The sequence below is a fragment of the Cygnus olor genome, chromosome 1 (genome assembly GCF_009769625.2).
Source record: "Cygnus olor isolate bCygOlo1 chromosome 1, bCygOlo1.pri.v2, whole genome shotgun sequence".
Classification (NCBI taxonomy): domain Eukaryota; kingdom Metazoa; phylum Chordata; class Aves; order Anseriformes; family Anatidae; genus Cygnus; species Cygnus olor.
Window position 1 is genome coordinate 63,366,081 of NC_049169.1, and position 16,054 is coordinate 63,382,134.

Here is a 16,054-nt window from a genome sequence, read left to right on the forward strand (position 1 = left end):
GACTGGATTATGATGATCAACTGAAAACTTTCTCCTCCGTTTTCTCCCAGAGAAAGTAAGACTGCACTAAAACTGCAATCTTAAGAGTGGCTTTAAAAAAAAGCAATAAGCACTACATTGGCACACTGATTATTTTAAATCAGTTGCTTATCTTTTGAAATCAGTGTCACAGCCATAAATTTAAGCATGCAAGTTCTAACTCCATCTTGAACATCTGCAAACATTTTAAGCCTCACCTGAAATGCCATGTAAGTAATACGTGTAATATTAATAAAAATTTATAGGTAAATCTTCAGAAATCCCAAATTTAAAACTGCCCAAAACTGTACCTTTGGAAGAAGAAAACAACGTTCCACTTCCATCTTATGAAATTCAAAGACAAAAGTCAATATTCTGGAAGCTCCCAAAACTGTTACTAGGACAGCAGATCCAAGTTCCCAACATTTAGATTAGATCAAAGCAGAACATGTTAAACTTAGAATGAATAAATACATTAAAATCAACATTTACTCACCTTGTCTCGTGGCACAGCAGAAGGCAATTCCCGGGCTAACCTGTTACGTCTTTGTTCCTTTAAAATAATCCAGCAAGACCTTATGTATCACTATATCAACACACATCCAAGACTTGTATTTTAAAGATGACTTAAATTTTAGAGACAAACACTAATAATAACATCTCATCCAGTGCCATGTAGCCATCCTATGATCCTATGAAAGCATCAATTATTTTCATGAAATTACTCTGATTACTTGGCCAATTGTAAATTCTTAATATAATTTTTTTTTGCAAAACTTTTTGCAACACTCTCTATAATCAAGACTAGAGCGTTTAGTTAACAGGATCAAAGCTAAACAGTTGGGCTCTGCGTAGATTCCGTACAGCTTTCATTAAGCATTAAATCTTCAAAGTAATCCAAAAGAATTTGATTTCACATCCAGCAAGGTTGACTCTGATTTGCCCAGAAGGAAACACTCACTTTATAACAAAACAATTTGAAACAATCATGACAAAGATCTGATTTTTCCTGAAAGTAAGAACTGATTGTCCAATGAATAAAAATAATGTTTTACATGGTTTGTTTCTTCAAACATTTCAATGTCCTGTTCAGGAAGATACTGGAAAAGAACTAATGTAGGTAACACACAATAATACAATAATCTCATACATTCAACTTCACAAAATCTTAAGTTTTGTACTCCTAGCAGTTTGTGCAGACATTGTTCCTGAACTAGATTCAAGAGCAGTCAGTCTATCAAGGCAAATTGAATTCCATAATCAGTCAAAACAAAATTTATTTATAAAAGAGAGGTTAGAACCAACAAGCAGAAATGACAACATAAACATTTTAAAAAGAACACTACTATGAAAAAATGCGCTGAATCAGCAAGGGAACACAGGAATTATTAACAAGCTCTTAGTCAGATGGATGAAACACTGCAACAAAAATCAGACTTGGAGAAAGAACTGAGCAGGTCAGTTGTAGGACAATTGTTTCCAGAGGATGTCAGCAACAAAGTTTCTCAATCAAAACTGGTCTTGAGAAAGAGAAAAGGCTACTAAAGCTGTAAAAGCCTGATCGGAGAGTGATGGAGAAAATTGTTTTAGGGAGATGGAGTTTCCTGAACAGATTCAGGAACAATACCAAAGGGAAGCAGAAATTAGAAGCTGAATAGAGGAAACAATACCTGTAATTATCATTTCATGAATGAGAGAAACATATATAGCTATTGACACATTCTGTCAGAGAGAAGATGCAATTACTTTGACATTAAAGAGAATTTCACAACCATCTTTTTAAAGTTTCTCTTCCAAAATTTCACTTAATAGCCACTACTCAGGTGCCCATCTTATCTTCCAGGAGACATACAGACAGAATTGTTTTAATTGAAACATCAGCCACTGGTTCTGCATGTAATATGCAACATAGATCTAATAAATCAGCTGATCACAAGATAAGCATACACCGTATTTGTAATATAAGCAAATCTTTATACTTCAAAAGGTAGAACTACGGTAGAAGAATAGATGTGTCAGTTTCTTTCTATGAAGCAATTATTTAGGCTTTCATTTGAAGAATCAAAAGACAAGACATTTAACAAAGCTATAATCCATGATCATAAAAATACTTTCGACTTATCCACTTTTCAGCTAAGCATACAGAAATTATTTTTAAGAAGATGTATTTTCTTACCTCGATGTTGTTATTCATTAACCCGCAGGCATCAGCAAAATCTGGATGTTTGGTATTAATATAGGCTAACTCAATAGCCACTAAATTATGAACCTGCAATGAAATGGCATTCATGGTTCAAAAATTCAGTGAGTAGATCTAATGGCAGTGAAGAACAATGACCTACAATGCAGTCTAACTGTCCATAGCAAAAAAACATTTTTACTGCCCCAAAGACATTAAAGCGCTGACCCTGAAAAAAGCAAGATGGGAATTAGTTCTTTCATTGCAATACACTCAGACCTTCGGCTCTTTTTTGAAGTTATATCAATTTAACTTGTTAGCTTTATTAAGCTAACCCCTCTCCAGCAAGAAGTAAACAAAACTCAGCCATTTAAGGAGTGTTCCATATGATGTAAGCTATATAGTCAACCTTCAGTCACAAGCCATCCGTATTTGAACTAGTGAGAGATGCCTCACTGTAAGCACATACAACAATTTTTGTTTGCTTTTCACGTTAAACATACACACACATGTACAGAGCCAATACCTTTCTTTCCTCCCAAATAAGCAAGCCTAAAGCAGACTTTTAGCTTTGGCGAAATATATTTTAATATTAAAGTTGAATTTTCACCTCTCGTTAACTAAAAGGCATTAAAGGTGATATCAACATTTTATCTAAACCTTACGTTTGAAACAAATACAGTAAGGGCTATAATTTAATTTTTATCGTTGCATCTTTAACTACAGTAAGTGAACAGCTTCTGTTACAGGGAAGGTAAATATACCTGCATCAGAAAGACTAAGAGGCTTTACATCCAAGTTTTAGTAAAATCGTCTTGGAAAACCGAAACACAGCAGACAATAAGCTGCAGAGGGTTCCACCCCATCCCTTTGTTTTTTATGTATTATCTTCTAATACAGAAGAAGCTACTTAACAAATATGAGTTATGACTCCTTTAATAATTTGGGTTCCTCGCATTACACAGCAAAGAGAAGCATCAAGGAAAACTCTAGAAAACATAATTTTCCCAGCAAAATTATAGTAGACGGAAAATTACCATTTCATTTGTGACAGGAAGTCTTCTACGCAGAAGACAAGTTACTACTTCAACTATGGCATCATGCAATTTAGGAAATCTCAATAACTCCTAAAAAAAAAGGCAAAAATTTACTGGTGAGACTTCCAGGCTTTTTTTTGGGGGGGGGTGGGGGGAGGAGGGGATATTGAAAACATAATTCAAGCACACCTGTGTACTGTAATTACTACAATGCTGGATAATCCTCTGCATTTCTTCATGAACCAGCTCCACACAACGTAAGCTAGGCTCTTCTAAACGTTTGATTTGCCTTTTAACCAGCAATTCAAATGAAACTTCAGGAACAAACAAGGCAGGACGGGGACCCTAGTTCAAAAGGAGGGTAAATTTTGTTAAATTGCATATTAAAACAACAAACGTTTATAAGTAGCAGTATTTGATGAAATCCTGAAGAAAGCAGACCAGAGTTTTCACACCCAAAAGAGCACTCAGAACAGTCCTTGCCTGTTTAAGAGTTATACATATTAAAAGAGTATTGAAATACAAAAGCTTTACAGACTAAAGAAACTCAAAAAGATATCTTTACGACAAATTTTGTGTTAAATTATTATTAACCATCACCCTTGTAGAATCTTGGACATTTCTACGTAGTCTTACAATCATGAACAATTCTTTCCAGATTTGCGGATCCAAGTTTAAATTAAATTTATTATAAAAACAAAGACATTCTCTTCCTAATTTTCAGCAGACAGAAAAATCCAGCAGTTCTGGACATACAACTCTCACTACACAATAGCTGGGTTTGCTGTTAAATATACTTGTAATACAGTGTCACTGTGTCAACGTTTGGGATAATTTCATTTATGACCTTACAGACCAATGCTCAGCTATACACAGAATATTTTTACCCGAGTTTTTTGAAAGCTAAATGAGCTTTAGAAACACAAAGATGTGATGCTTCACAGAAAAACAATACATCTTACCAGTCACTAAATGCTGCATTACATTTACAGAAGGATAAGAACATGCACACAAATCACTGCTGTAGTGTACCTAATGTATTCCAATCTGAATAATTACTGACCGTGCAGAAACGCAGCTGTGTGCACCCAGCAGAACACAATACAAAAACTAACTTGCTTGATGTTCAAATCAAGCTCTGAGGAGTGAACATTCCATATACTGACAAAAAAAGTAAACTTACTTTTAATTAAAAAAATAAAAGTAAACTTACTTTTAATTCTTACAACATCAATCCCCACATCCACAACAAACCCGATCAGTCGTGTAAATACTGAACCATTAAAAAATCACGTCTAGTAATAGAGAATGAAAACATCTGAACATGTCCTAGCCCATAGATCTCACAGTAAGTCTTTATAGCTAGCACAGAAGTTCTTAATGCATGGGCAGTTTTTCATCACTCTTTCTGTAATATATAATAGCTTCACCATAGGGTTGCCAAAACTGGGCTAGAGTTTAATTTAAACCTACAAGCAAAAGAAATGAGTAAGCATTCCCCTTAAACTCATTAACTATCTGATAATAGCTGCAAATTCGGATTTTGTATTTTTCACTTCAAATGCCAAAAAGCAGGATTCAGCCTATTTGCATAAACTCTTTCAGCTGTTACTAATTTAGAGTCCTGAAGGAGCACAAATTGACAAAATTTTATTTTTAAACCAATAACAACCCTTTGAATACAGAGTAACACTCACAGTAGCATTTCTAATGGCAGTCAGAATATCAATTGTGTTAAGGCCACCTAGAGGATCAACAGATTCTAAGGTTCTTCCAAAGGTCTCATGAAAAATGTAACAGATTCTGGCTCCACCACATCTGAAAGAATAAAATAACAACTAAAAACAAGGAAAAAAGCTTTCATTGCAAACATTTTTACTGTTAATTGGATTCAAACATTTTTGATTATGTTATGCTCTGATGTACTACTATTGCCAATATGAACCAGCAAGAGCTGCTGGGTCAGTCAATATTCTAGAAAAACATTTAGTACTTACAGCTCAGAAGTCTCTATGTATTTTGCTGTTCCTTCAATAGTATTACAATATTCTGTGGCAAATTTGGTAATAAGCTGCAATAAAGTGGCACTTTTGTCCTCCACAGGTTCCCCATAGCTGTTTAGCAGAGACTGGTATTGAGCAGCTAAAACATTGATTCTGGTTTTCAGTTCTGGCAAGCAATCCCTGATATGATGCATTAGTAGTCTAAAAATGGAAAACAGGCCTTCATGAGAAGGAAGGAATAATTTCAGCTTTATCAGCTCTACCAAAAGAGAGACAGAAAATTATCATCAAAGGAAAACATTTGCTCAGGAAAATTACAGTATATGCAGAAATTGAATTTGGAAACAGAGCTGTTTCACTGCACAGCACCAAAAGAAAAAGGAAAGAAAAATAAATGGTTATACATATTTCTAACACACCAAACTATATCTTAATGTACCTTTAAAAGAATGCTTTTTTTTTTTTTTGATGTAATATGTAATACCTGTTCAGTGTTCTAGCGAGATACTTAGTTCCATTTCGATTGGCTAGGGAAGGATACTTCTTTTGAAGAAAACCATACTCATCACGGATAGAATCAGCTACACTCTTCTTATTGTTAATATCCAACTGACTCCTGAAGTTAAAAGGCAGAGTTGCACACCAGTTAATGGATGCAAAGGAAGAACAATTCACACTTCTTTTTTTCCTGACAGGAGATCTGAACAGACGTTTTTTGCTTTACACACGTAACCCTTCTCCCTCATAAAATAAAGTTTTATTGGCTGTTCCATGGAGCATAGATGGGAAATTGGTACAGGTAGCTGTCATACATATGCAGACTGAGCAAAAAACTTCTATCAACACTGCATGAGATTTGACCTAGCTGATACAAAAGGCACCGTGCACAACTACAACACCCATATGCATTTAACATGATCTTAGCACTAGTGTGAAGTATCTACTAGTGCCATATCAGCAATAACGCGAGCAGCTAATCAGAAACATCCCTCAAGCTAAAAATCAGTACTGGAAAGAAGTAACAAAACAGTTCTTTTAGAAGAAATGTCCCTATTCCTTTCTAAATTAGCAGTTGATTGACTGGAAGAAGAACAGATTTTTGAAAAGTCACCAACGAGCTTGTTGCTTGCTTGGTTGTTTCAGCGTCGGGGCTCTTTATTCTTAAACCCATGCTCATGGTTAAATAAACCCAAAGCATTACTTCATATTAACAGTCTTTAAAAAATGATATAAATGTGCCCAGACAGACCTGTTCACCACTCCAATGATGCCAAGTTTTACTGGAATCACTCTTCCCATAAGCACATCCATAGCATCAGTGCCAGCATCCATGAGATCCAGCTTTGTGATAACAGCAAGGGTTCTTCGACCTACCAAAAGGAAAACTCAGTCAAAAGAATGTTTTGTCTTGATCAAGGTAGCTAAAGCCTATCATTCAAAAAGTTCCTCAGGAATGAAGAATGAAGTGTAATAGGACAAACCAGCAAAGACCAGCACAAGAATGTTTAGTACTGGTCTATCTGGAGCCCTTATTAACTAAAGCGTGTGTGTGTATATATATATATATAGAGAGAGAGAGAGAGAGAGAGAGAGAATATAACACAATTTGGCAGGTATTGCTCCCCATATGTATGTGGTAAAAGAAAAAGATTTAGGTGCTATGCAGTTCAAAATTTTCACTAATTGCAACAAATATTTTTGCATAGTACATGAGGTCAGAGGTGCTACACGTACTTGCAGAGAAGACTAAGGCAGGCAGGGGACCTGCAGGTGTGAGCAAACTGAACGCTTTTCTAGGATCTATGTAGAACTAGATAAAATGGCAATGTTTCAAACTACTTTTGAAACACCACTACTACTGGAGAAGCTGCCAGAGGAAGTAACAGGACCACTTCAAGCATTGTGCAAATACATAGCCAGAATCCCAAGAGACTGAAAAAGCAGTATGGGATTTATTTTCCTAACAAAACAGACTTTTGTCAAATATGTGACAACATTTTCTGAATGAAAATTAAAACTTAATTATTAGTCACTGTGGAAGAAACAGTGACTCAAATTCACTAAGTAGGTAAATATTGCATGTTTAAACAGGTAGGCTAACAGGTGCAAGTCTTGTCTGGGGCCTTAGTATTTCCTTGGCTCTTAGGTCGGAAAATGAAAGTGGCTAGAACTTTTTCTTTTAAATCATAGCATGCTTTTCAAGTCTAAAAATAATCCAGTAACTCAGAAAAATGAGAAGGTACTTGGCTCCTGAAACTTTCAGATGAATGTAAGTTTGAAATTCTAACCAGTTTAGCACTCCAAATTCTCATTACATACCATTGTGCTTACAGTTCTTGCAACATAAGCTGCCACTCCAGACCTTTAAGATTAGAATTTTGGGAAGTGATCCAAAAGTCACAGCTGATCACTTTTACAGGAGTAAATTAAAAGGAAAGGGTCAGCTGCATTGAACGAGGACAATCTGACCGAAGACACAGCCAAGAGAAGAGATTCTCCTGCAAAGTTATTTGGCTGTGCATCCCATAAACGCTTATGCAGACAGGCCCAAGCAGACTTGGTGTTTGAAATCAGGTGAGAAATACTACTTTTAAGGAAAGAAGAATCTGAGAGTAAAGCATACCAACACCAAGTTTTACCCTAATTTCAATATATCTATGTTCAAAGTATACATTTTCATCTTCTTTCAAATCACAGTGCCATTTATTAGTAAATAGTACCAACAGCACTTTTCATACACAAGAAACAGGTACTCAGTAGCTGCAGATTTATTTAAAAGTCATTAGGTAAATATAAAATATCATAAACCTCGTTTTAGATTAAGTCAAATCAGTCAGATCTGTCATACAAATGCAGGACATTACAATGGATACTTACAGTATATGTTATTTTTACTCTTATTAAAAGTCAGTAAACAAACAGCTAAACAGTTAAATATCAGCTGCAGGATGACATTTTCTCTCATAAAAGAGAGAATATTGGACAATAAAGCATTAAGTCATCCTAACAGACTAAATTATTAAAAATCTCAAAACCTCAAACATTCTGTAATGCTATTCTGTTTCTCTGAAAATGCAAGTTGCTCATATGACCATTAAAATAGTCATAAGCCAGAGAGCTCTTAAGATATTAGTTCATCACATTATTTTCTGAATTACAGGGACTGCAGCAGAAAATCTTTAAGCAAATATAATAATTATATTTTCTAGGACATGCAGGAACATTTATTTTCCTTGCTACTTTAAAAAAAACAAAACTTTAGCTTTATTTTAGGATTTAAATTACATTATTTAATTAAAAAAAATATATTTACAGAATCAAGGGGTTTTGCTGCTTACCGTCTGGATCCACCTCCCGTGCAATTTTAAGTGCTTCTGAAGTGGCCATGTCTGTGTTAGCTGCTGTGACCGCCAGAATAATTGAATTTGGGTTGCTGATGAATTGAAGGATTAGCTCTCTTATTTGAAGTTCAATATCCTTAGGCTGATCACCAACAGGCACCTAGAGAAAAAAACAACACAACTTTTCAAAATTGTACAAATTGTTCAAAATTGTACAAAATTCTGTGTTACTGAAGATTACTCATTGAAGATTTATACTCTTTACAGTGTGATAAAGTTTTCCAGCCCCTCCTTTTCCCCTTCACAAACAAACTGGAAAGAAAAGGAAAATCTTGGAAGGAATAAAAGCCAAAACCACTCTTATAAAAGTAAGAATCAACTCATATGATTTGTTTTGATACTGTTGTCAAGATGACTTGCTATCCAAGAATCATCTGCATAACAGGCAGAGTGGGGTGCATATGTCTGCAGAGGCAGGTAAAGAAGTCATCGTGATCACCTTGCCACAGAAATTTATTCAGTATAAAACCCGAACAGGATCTGAACTCTCCTTCTAATATACTCTCACTTTATACAATTTCTTAGGCAAAATGTGCACAGCAGCTTCTGGAGAAGCAATGGGAAAAACATTTTCAAACTTGTCAACTGCCCATCTATCTGCAGAAACCGATCTGAAATTTAAGAGTTCTCTCTTATCTCCAAGGGAATGTGCTGCTTGCGCAATGTTTCCGATCACTCAATTCTATATAGAAAGAGGAAGAGCTTAAGTAAATCCAGCTCTTATAACAGTGGACAGCACCAGAAACTCAAATCCTACACCAGAACATGGCGACACCTCTAATTTATATAGCCAAATACTTAAACCAAGGAACAATGTTTTAATTCTTGAAAGCTGTTTAATCTAACAATACAGAACCAAGCCAAAGACTGAACATATGCTCCTTGTTTCAAAACAGTGTTTACATCAAGTCAGAAGAAAAGCATTTCGTATCTTACCTTTGTCATTCCTGGTAAATCCACAAGAGTCAGATTTACAACATTGGATGAAAAAATTTTAAGATGAATAGGTTCAGGACTGATTCCCTAGAAATATATTAATAATAAAAAAAGGTTAATCACTGTACTGGATTATGTAAATGACCTTTTAGAAAGCCAAAAGCTGAAGTTTTATATGAAAACAGCCAACCAAACAACCAAAAACAAATAAAACAAAAACCCAACAGCTTTCTTCCATCATGTGTCTTACACCTACCTATTTGGTGAGAAAAAAAGCCAGCCACATTCATCAACCAAGTGCTTTGGAAGCTGCCCTGTTATCCTCTCAATATAATGCATTAAAGGCTTTCTATTTCAGTAATTATAATAGATATTTGAGAATAAAATACTTGATTTTATAATCACACACGAAGGCATGTATGTGGAAAAAATAGAAGCATGTTTATTTTTTGCAGGATTATTATGGAAGATTTGAAGTAAAGTGACAGCAATTCTCTGCACTTCCTTTTAGCTTAAGTCATTTATCTCATGAATACAGTGAAAAACCTTGAGACAGAATTACTATGATTTTTCATTAGAATAGTTCAATGCTTCTCAGTTCCAGCTACTAGAACTGCTTAAGAAAGGTTTCAGCAGCAAGAGGATCTACAGCAAGACAACGATGGACAGTTCAGCATTTACCTTATTATTTCCTGAAATCCTCTCTGTTTCATTTTCTATTTCCTGACGAATTTCATCAAAATCTGTATAGATCTGAAGTACAAAAGAAGATTATTTAAATATCAAAGGCAGCATACTCTCACCTAATTGTGAAATAATGCTCCCTTCTCCAAGAAGGAATGAAAATTTCTGTAACTATGTATGCCAAAGGTAAAAAAAAAAAAAAAAGTAAGAATGACTAATAGCCCATAAGCTAATGCTAACAGAAATCATCAGTGCTAAAAACGAGAGAACTCGTAATCTTGGCATTTAATCTGTTGCAGCATCAGGTGGCAGTTATTAGCACTTATTACTACCCATCAATGTCAGACAAGGTAGAAAAAATAGCATCCACCTAAAGAGAATTTCAAACATTTAATTATATCACTGATCTAGTTACAACCATTTGAAGTTAATGAACAACACAGAGCTTGAACCCCTGCACATCTGGGACAAAACATAGTGTTTTAATTTTTTTTCTGCTCTTGTCTAGTTTTACCCTCCTTCCACCAATCTGAAATAAGTTAGAATACAGCTACCCTTTCACATGTTCTCACTGTGTTCCTCTTTAGGTTTCCTTTAATTTCCAGCACTGCCTAGAAGATGAGGAAATCAGTTTAAAGCAATAAAACACTTTAAAAGTACATCTGCCAACACAGAGATATACTGTTACCAAAGAGACCCAATGCTTAATCTTTTGCTTGAAGCCCGTGGTCATCTCTGTTTCTCCTCTCCCTTGATAAATATTAGACTCTTCCTTCCTTCTCATAGCTTTCTAATCTATCTCTAACATTGCCAGTCCTTCAGTGGATTGAAATGACCTGTGACTGTATACTTTCTTGCCTTTGCAGTTTCCATTCTAATCTCACTCATGCACAAGAAAAAGAAAAAAGTCAACAGAACAACACAAAAGGGATTAAGATAAATAACTCAGGTGAATCAATGATCCGCTTACAGAGCCATTGACAAGTAACATGTTTTCATAAATTACTCTTAGAAAGTAAGAAAATCCTCAATAATCTTGCATGCAGCATAGCAGGTAGAATAATCTCCTTTTTGAGAAAGACAAGGGAAAGAGATACAGAATTAAGTATATGTATGACAGTGTATTTATGACACTGCTGCTCCACCACCAGAGCAAACATACCTTGTTTTTGGTGTGAAGAAATTTACCCCATTCTTCAGCATCTATCTCTGAAAACAAAGAATTGATACATGAGGAAGAGGAAGCAGATGTTCCAATCACATTTTTCCAAGAGCCTGTTTATTGAAGACTATAATGTGATTTTTTTTTCCAAGCAGCAAGAGAAGAATTAGTCTGTTTTCTGCTGTTAGATGTTAAATAGCTCAGTACACATACACTTATGATTCTGCTTATTTAAACACTGCATCTCATTATTCTTTGTAATTTATCTTATTACACAATGCCCATCTTCTGAATTGTGAACTGAGCTAATCAGCTGTCCTACCATTCTTCAGAAAAGGTCTAATCCATTAAAAAATCAGCTTGCAACAGAAAACAAAATAATTATTAGCAATAGCTTAAAAAAATGAAAAAATATACCAGCCTTTAGCATCTTTTCTTTTACCATGCAAATGAGATCAAATTACAGCTGAAAGAAAAAAGTTAGAAAAACCTGTAGAACCAAAAAGAAAAAGGGACAAACAGAAAATACATAAGTATTCTACATAACAATGAAGTCTTAGGAGAACATGTCTCTTCCCAAATCTGTCATGGACCAAACATTTTAACTCTTGTCAGTCACCACAGATGTCTGAAATTACTTGCGAGCTACTCAGGAGCAGTCCCAGAAACAGCAAAGTTTTGTCAACTCCTGCTTTGTAGTGCAGGCAGCAGTTTGAGTTATGCTGCAAGACACTTGCACTTTCCCAACTAGGTTTCCAAGCACCAGTAAATTCTGTTTCAAAATTTTTAAGTTAGCCATCATTTCCCGTCTGCTCCCCAGTGCAGCAGTCTGCTCTACAAGAAAACTGGTCACTTGGCAAACACACAGCTTACCTGAAATTAAGTCACCATTCAAAACGTTTTTTTCACTTAAGTTTAATTTCAAGATACTTATCACTAGAGATCTTTCAAGGGATTTGGGAATTAAAAGTGCAGAAAGTTCTATGAAGCAGCAATGACACAGAAAAGCAAAAATCATCTCATTCTAATGCAACAAGGTCAGAAAGCTAAAAATCAACTAAATCACAAGACTCAGCAAAATAATCAATCAACACAGTAGCCATCGTGGTAAAGTAAAAGTGTAATCAACAAGTGGCATGAAATGTATGTGGTTAGTGTATATAAGCATGCACTTGATGTGTAGGGAGAAAAAGCAAATGGAGAAAGGCAACCTTTAGAAAGGTGTCTTGGATTTTTCCATGTAGCAGGGTCTGCAGTTAAAGAGAAACAGTATTGAATGATGTTTAAAATTTTTCATCATATTTAACATAGCATTTTATTAACCTTCATCACCAGACTATTACAAAGATCACAGATGCATGCAGACAGATGTGCATGCTCATCTACTACTGATGAAAATGTGTAACATTTACAGTATGCATGGCAATAAGATCTTAACAGAACACTGATATATGCTGCTTATTAATTGATATTCTGGATGACAAAGTTTACTTGATGATCACTTTACTATTGCTGTTCATCTAATTCCAATGGCTTACAATATTTTTTTCTGAGCAAAGAAAATATCACCCGTAGTTTCTGCAAGGCTGAACTTCCTTGGTGAAACATTTCTCATCTTTTATTCATGGCAAGAATGAGAAAAAGTCAAGCACATTTTTAGTATCACTGAAGGTAATATTACTGCACAGGAAAGAAACCTGAGTTTTGCATCCATATTTTAATGATGAAAATAAATTTATGCAGATTAAAAAAATCAGACCACCTCTGAGACAGATTTAAGAAGAGACAACATTAACTACCATCATTCTCAACTTTAAGTTTCTCATGTTTATATAAACCCCATATTCAAAAAAAATAAAGAAAACTCTTTATTGACATGCTATCGACTTTACAACTATATTTTTCTGTGATGCCAGTGCAGCAGCATGGAAGTGCAAGAATAAAACAAACTAGTGAAGAATTTTTGCTGCATGTGCCTATTTGGCACAAAATGCAAGCAGCACAGCAACAATCAATTCTTCAGTTTGGAAAGCTTATTAGATCTGGGGAGTTAATTCTAGTGCCTTGCTCAGGTGGATAAGTCAAAACTTTATTAGTGGAGATGCACTGATTTAGACTACCTGGATCAACTCAGGAAAAAAAAAATATAAAAAAGACTTCTATCCTTGCTGTTTTATGGGAATTCACAGACAACTACAGGCACATGAGCTATGAAGAAACCAATGTTAGGAGGCATCTTTTGTATCAGCTGACAGATTAGGCAAACTTACATACCAGTCTCCCCACAAAAAAGTATAAAATGAAAGGGTTCATTAATTCCAGGTTATTAAACGGGTTTAGTTCATTTACAGTACAGAGGAACTAAAGCAAAATGCACATTCAGGAAGAAACTACAGTATCTTTAAAGTTGTATTACTCGTCCCCTCTTAAGAGTTGAATCTGAGAAAGGAAAAACAGGCATGGAGCTAGAAGTAAAAAATAGTAAGATACTGACACCATAGCATTTGAAAGATAGCGACCAAGCATTCTTCCACCATCTCCTTAGGAGGAATATAATGTAGGTTTAGTCTTAAATTACTGCTTTTCTGGCAGCACAGTAATCTGCTGCTAGGTTTAGTTCTGTGTGTAAAGAATCGTTTTAGTATCATCTATTAACTTTTAAAAATACATACAAAAATGATGCAGCTTAGTAAGAGGCATTGCATCTTACCTTGTTAACATCCACAGATCGAATAAGGCCAAATTTTTTTTTTAAAAACAAGTTTTCCTTGCTATATATAACACAAGAGAAGATTGAACCCATGATAAAAGACTTGGTCTTAAACTCAATCTTAAGAGCATACAGGACAAAAAAAGACTTAAAGAATAAACACAACGTCCCAAGATGCACAGAAAATCTCACTTGGTGCAAATACAAGTTTAATTTTTCTCAGAAGTTTCACTTTATACAGAATGAAACACTCGCCCCACTCTTCTCACCCACCCCTTTTAACATTTGAGGAAAAAAATCCCAGTAGCTCTACTCTAATGCAAAGGAGTTTTTAGGAAAGGAGGAAGGATTTGAATCATTACACAGAATGCAGGGATGCTCAAGGCAAGGAGAAAATATTTCAATTAACCTACATTCAACAACCCAATACTTTCTGGCTGACACACTGAACATTTTTTATATCACTGACTTCACTAGTAAATCAGTCTCCCCCCCAGTTTTGTTATTATTTGTAATCTTCCCAGGCAAAACTTTCAGGTGTATTAATCACGTGATTACATACAAGCTTCAGAGCTAGATAAAAGTGTGCAAAAATGGCATTACAGTCATTACAAAAATTTTTCCCATTACCCTCATCCTTTCCTGCCTCTCTCTAAATGAAATCCAACTTGTGAAAATACACATGACCTTCTTCCAATTCCTTCTGTATGTTGGACCATTTTTTCCATCCTCAATGACAAGCTGTCTCAGGTGAGAACTCTTTTATTATTATATATATATTAATAAATAATATATATAGTATATATAATACTCGTGAGAATTAATGTAAGATTATATAATAATCTTTATTATTTCTACAAAGAGAAGTACAATGAAGCAGTCCACACTTTTGGGGAGCTAGGGACAGGAGATTCATATTTGAAGTAGAGAGCAAAAAGCTGACAAAACAGCGTTGAATTTGCAAGCAACAGCTGCGTATTAATTATTCTGTGTTCCATACCAATTCTACCTGTTCAGAATTTGACCAGCGTTCAGCTTCCTATCCTGGATTAAAAAAAGAACCTATACACACATTTCCTAGTTGGCCATCCATATGCTCCCTCCTCACTGCCATTTCCTAACGCACGGATAAGCTGCCAGAAGCTACAGGACCAATTAAATAATTAATGAGATCAGCCCCAGGTCTCTCATGTACGCTGCTTCTCCTGTAATTTGATAAGTGAGCACACAGTGTGGTATCTCCACATCAAACACACCGTGTGCTGAATCACTAAAGGCTTACAATAAGTAGCAAAAGCATGAGTATGTTTCTTTCACTTCAAACCATGCACGTCACTGTAGAATATATGCATCAGTTTGAAATGTTATGAAAACACAGCTCTTCAGATTTAATGGAAAATTCATCTCTCTGGTCTTTTCCAACGACTTTGGTCTACTACAGTGGCCACCACAAAAAGGTATCACACAGCTCACCAGTGAGCTCAGGGGCAGCAGAAAAGATCCTTAATGTTTCTTGTTAAAAATCAGATGTTAGAATTATAGCCAGATGTTTGAACTTTCTCAACAATCTTTCCAAATGTGCTCCAAAGAATCAAACGGAAAACAATAAATAATAAAAAAACACCCTCTAAATTGATATGAACTGATATTCCTTGGCAGATTACATGCATCTGAAAATATTAAAATAAAGCTATTTGAGAGAGACAATTTCTTCCTTCATAGCCATAAAGACAATGCAATTGCCCATGCCTAAACAAATACCACAGCAATCCAAAGTGCTTTGTGTTAAAAACGGGGAAGCTTTCTGGATGCAAACGCTCAGACAGATGTTAAACTTGAGATCACAAAATCACAAGGGATCACAAAGCAACAGGGCAGCTGCACAAAAGTATCCGTGCACACGCACAGTTCATTACCAGCACAT

At 35.3% G+C, this 16,054-nt stretch overlaps 1 protein-coding gene across 4 annotated transcripts in view; it reads right to left on the reverse strand.

The window, feature by feature from the left end:
- Positions 1-16,054, reverse strand: part of DNM1L (dynamin 1 like) — a 39,143-nt gene that overhangs the window by 10,475 nt on the left and 12,614 nt on the right. For 2 of the 4 annotated variants that reach the window (XM_040561477.1, XM_040561500.1), the window contains exons 3-15: positions 12,632-12,670; positions 11,421-11,467; positions 10,256-10,327; positions 9,575-9,661; positions 8,576-8,738; positions 6,487-6,607; positions 5,722-5,853; positions 5,232-5,438; positions 4,932-5,052; positions 3,424-3,579; positions 3,235-3,324; positions 2,195-2,287; positions 515-571 (exon numbers count right to left, since the gene is read on the reverse strand). In XM_040561477.1, coding sequence (XP_040417411.1) covers positions 515-571; positions 2,195-2,287; positions 3,235-3,324; positions 3,424-3,579; positions 4,932-5,052; positions 5,232-5,438; positions 5,722-5,853; positions 6,487-6,607; positions 8,576-8,738; positions 9,575-9,661; positions 10,256-10,327; positions 11,421-11,467; positions 12,632-12,670 — 1,385 coding nt within the window. The remainder of the gene's footprint in view (positions 1-514; positions 572-2,194; positions 2,288-3,234; positions 3,325-3,423; positions 3,580-4,931; positions 5,053-5,231; positions 5,439-5,721; positions 5,854-6,486; positions 6,608-8,575; positions 8,739-9,574; positions 9,662-10,255; positions 10,328-11,420; positions 11,468-12,631; positions 12,671-16,054) is intronic. The other 2 variants (XM_040561507.1, XM_040561489.1) reach the window with 1 other exon arrangement.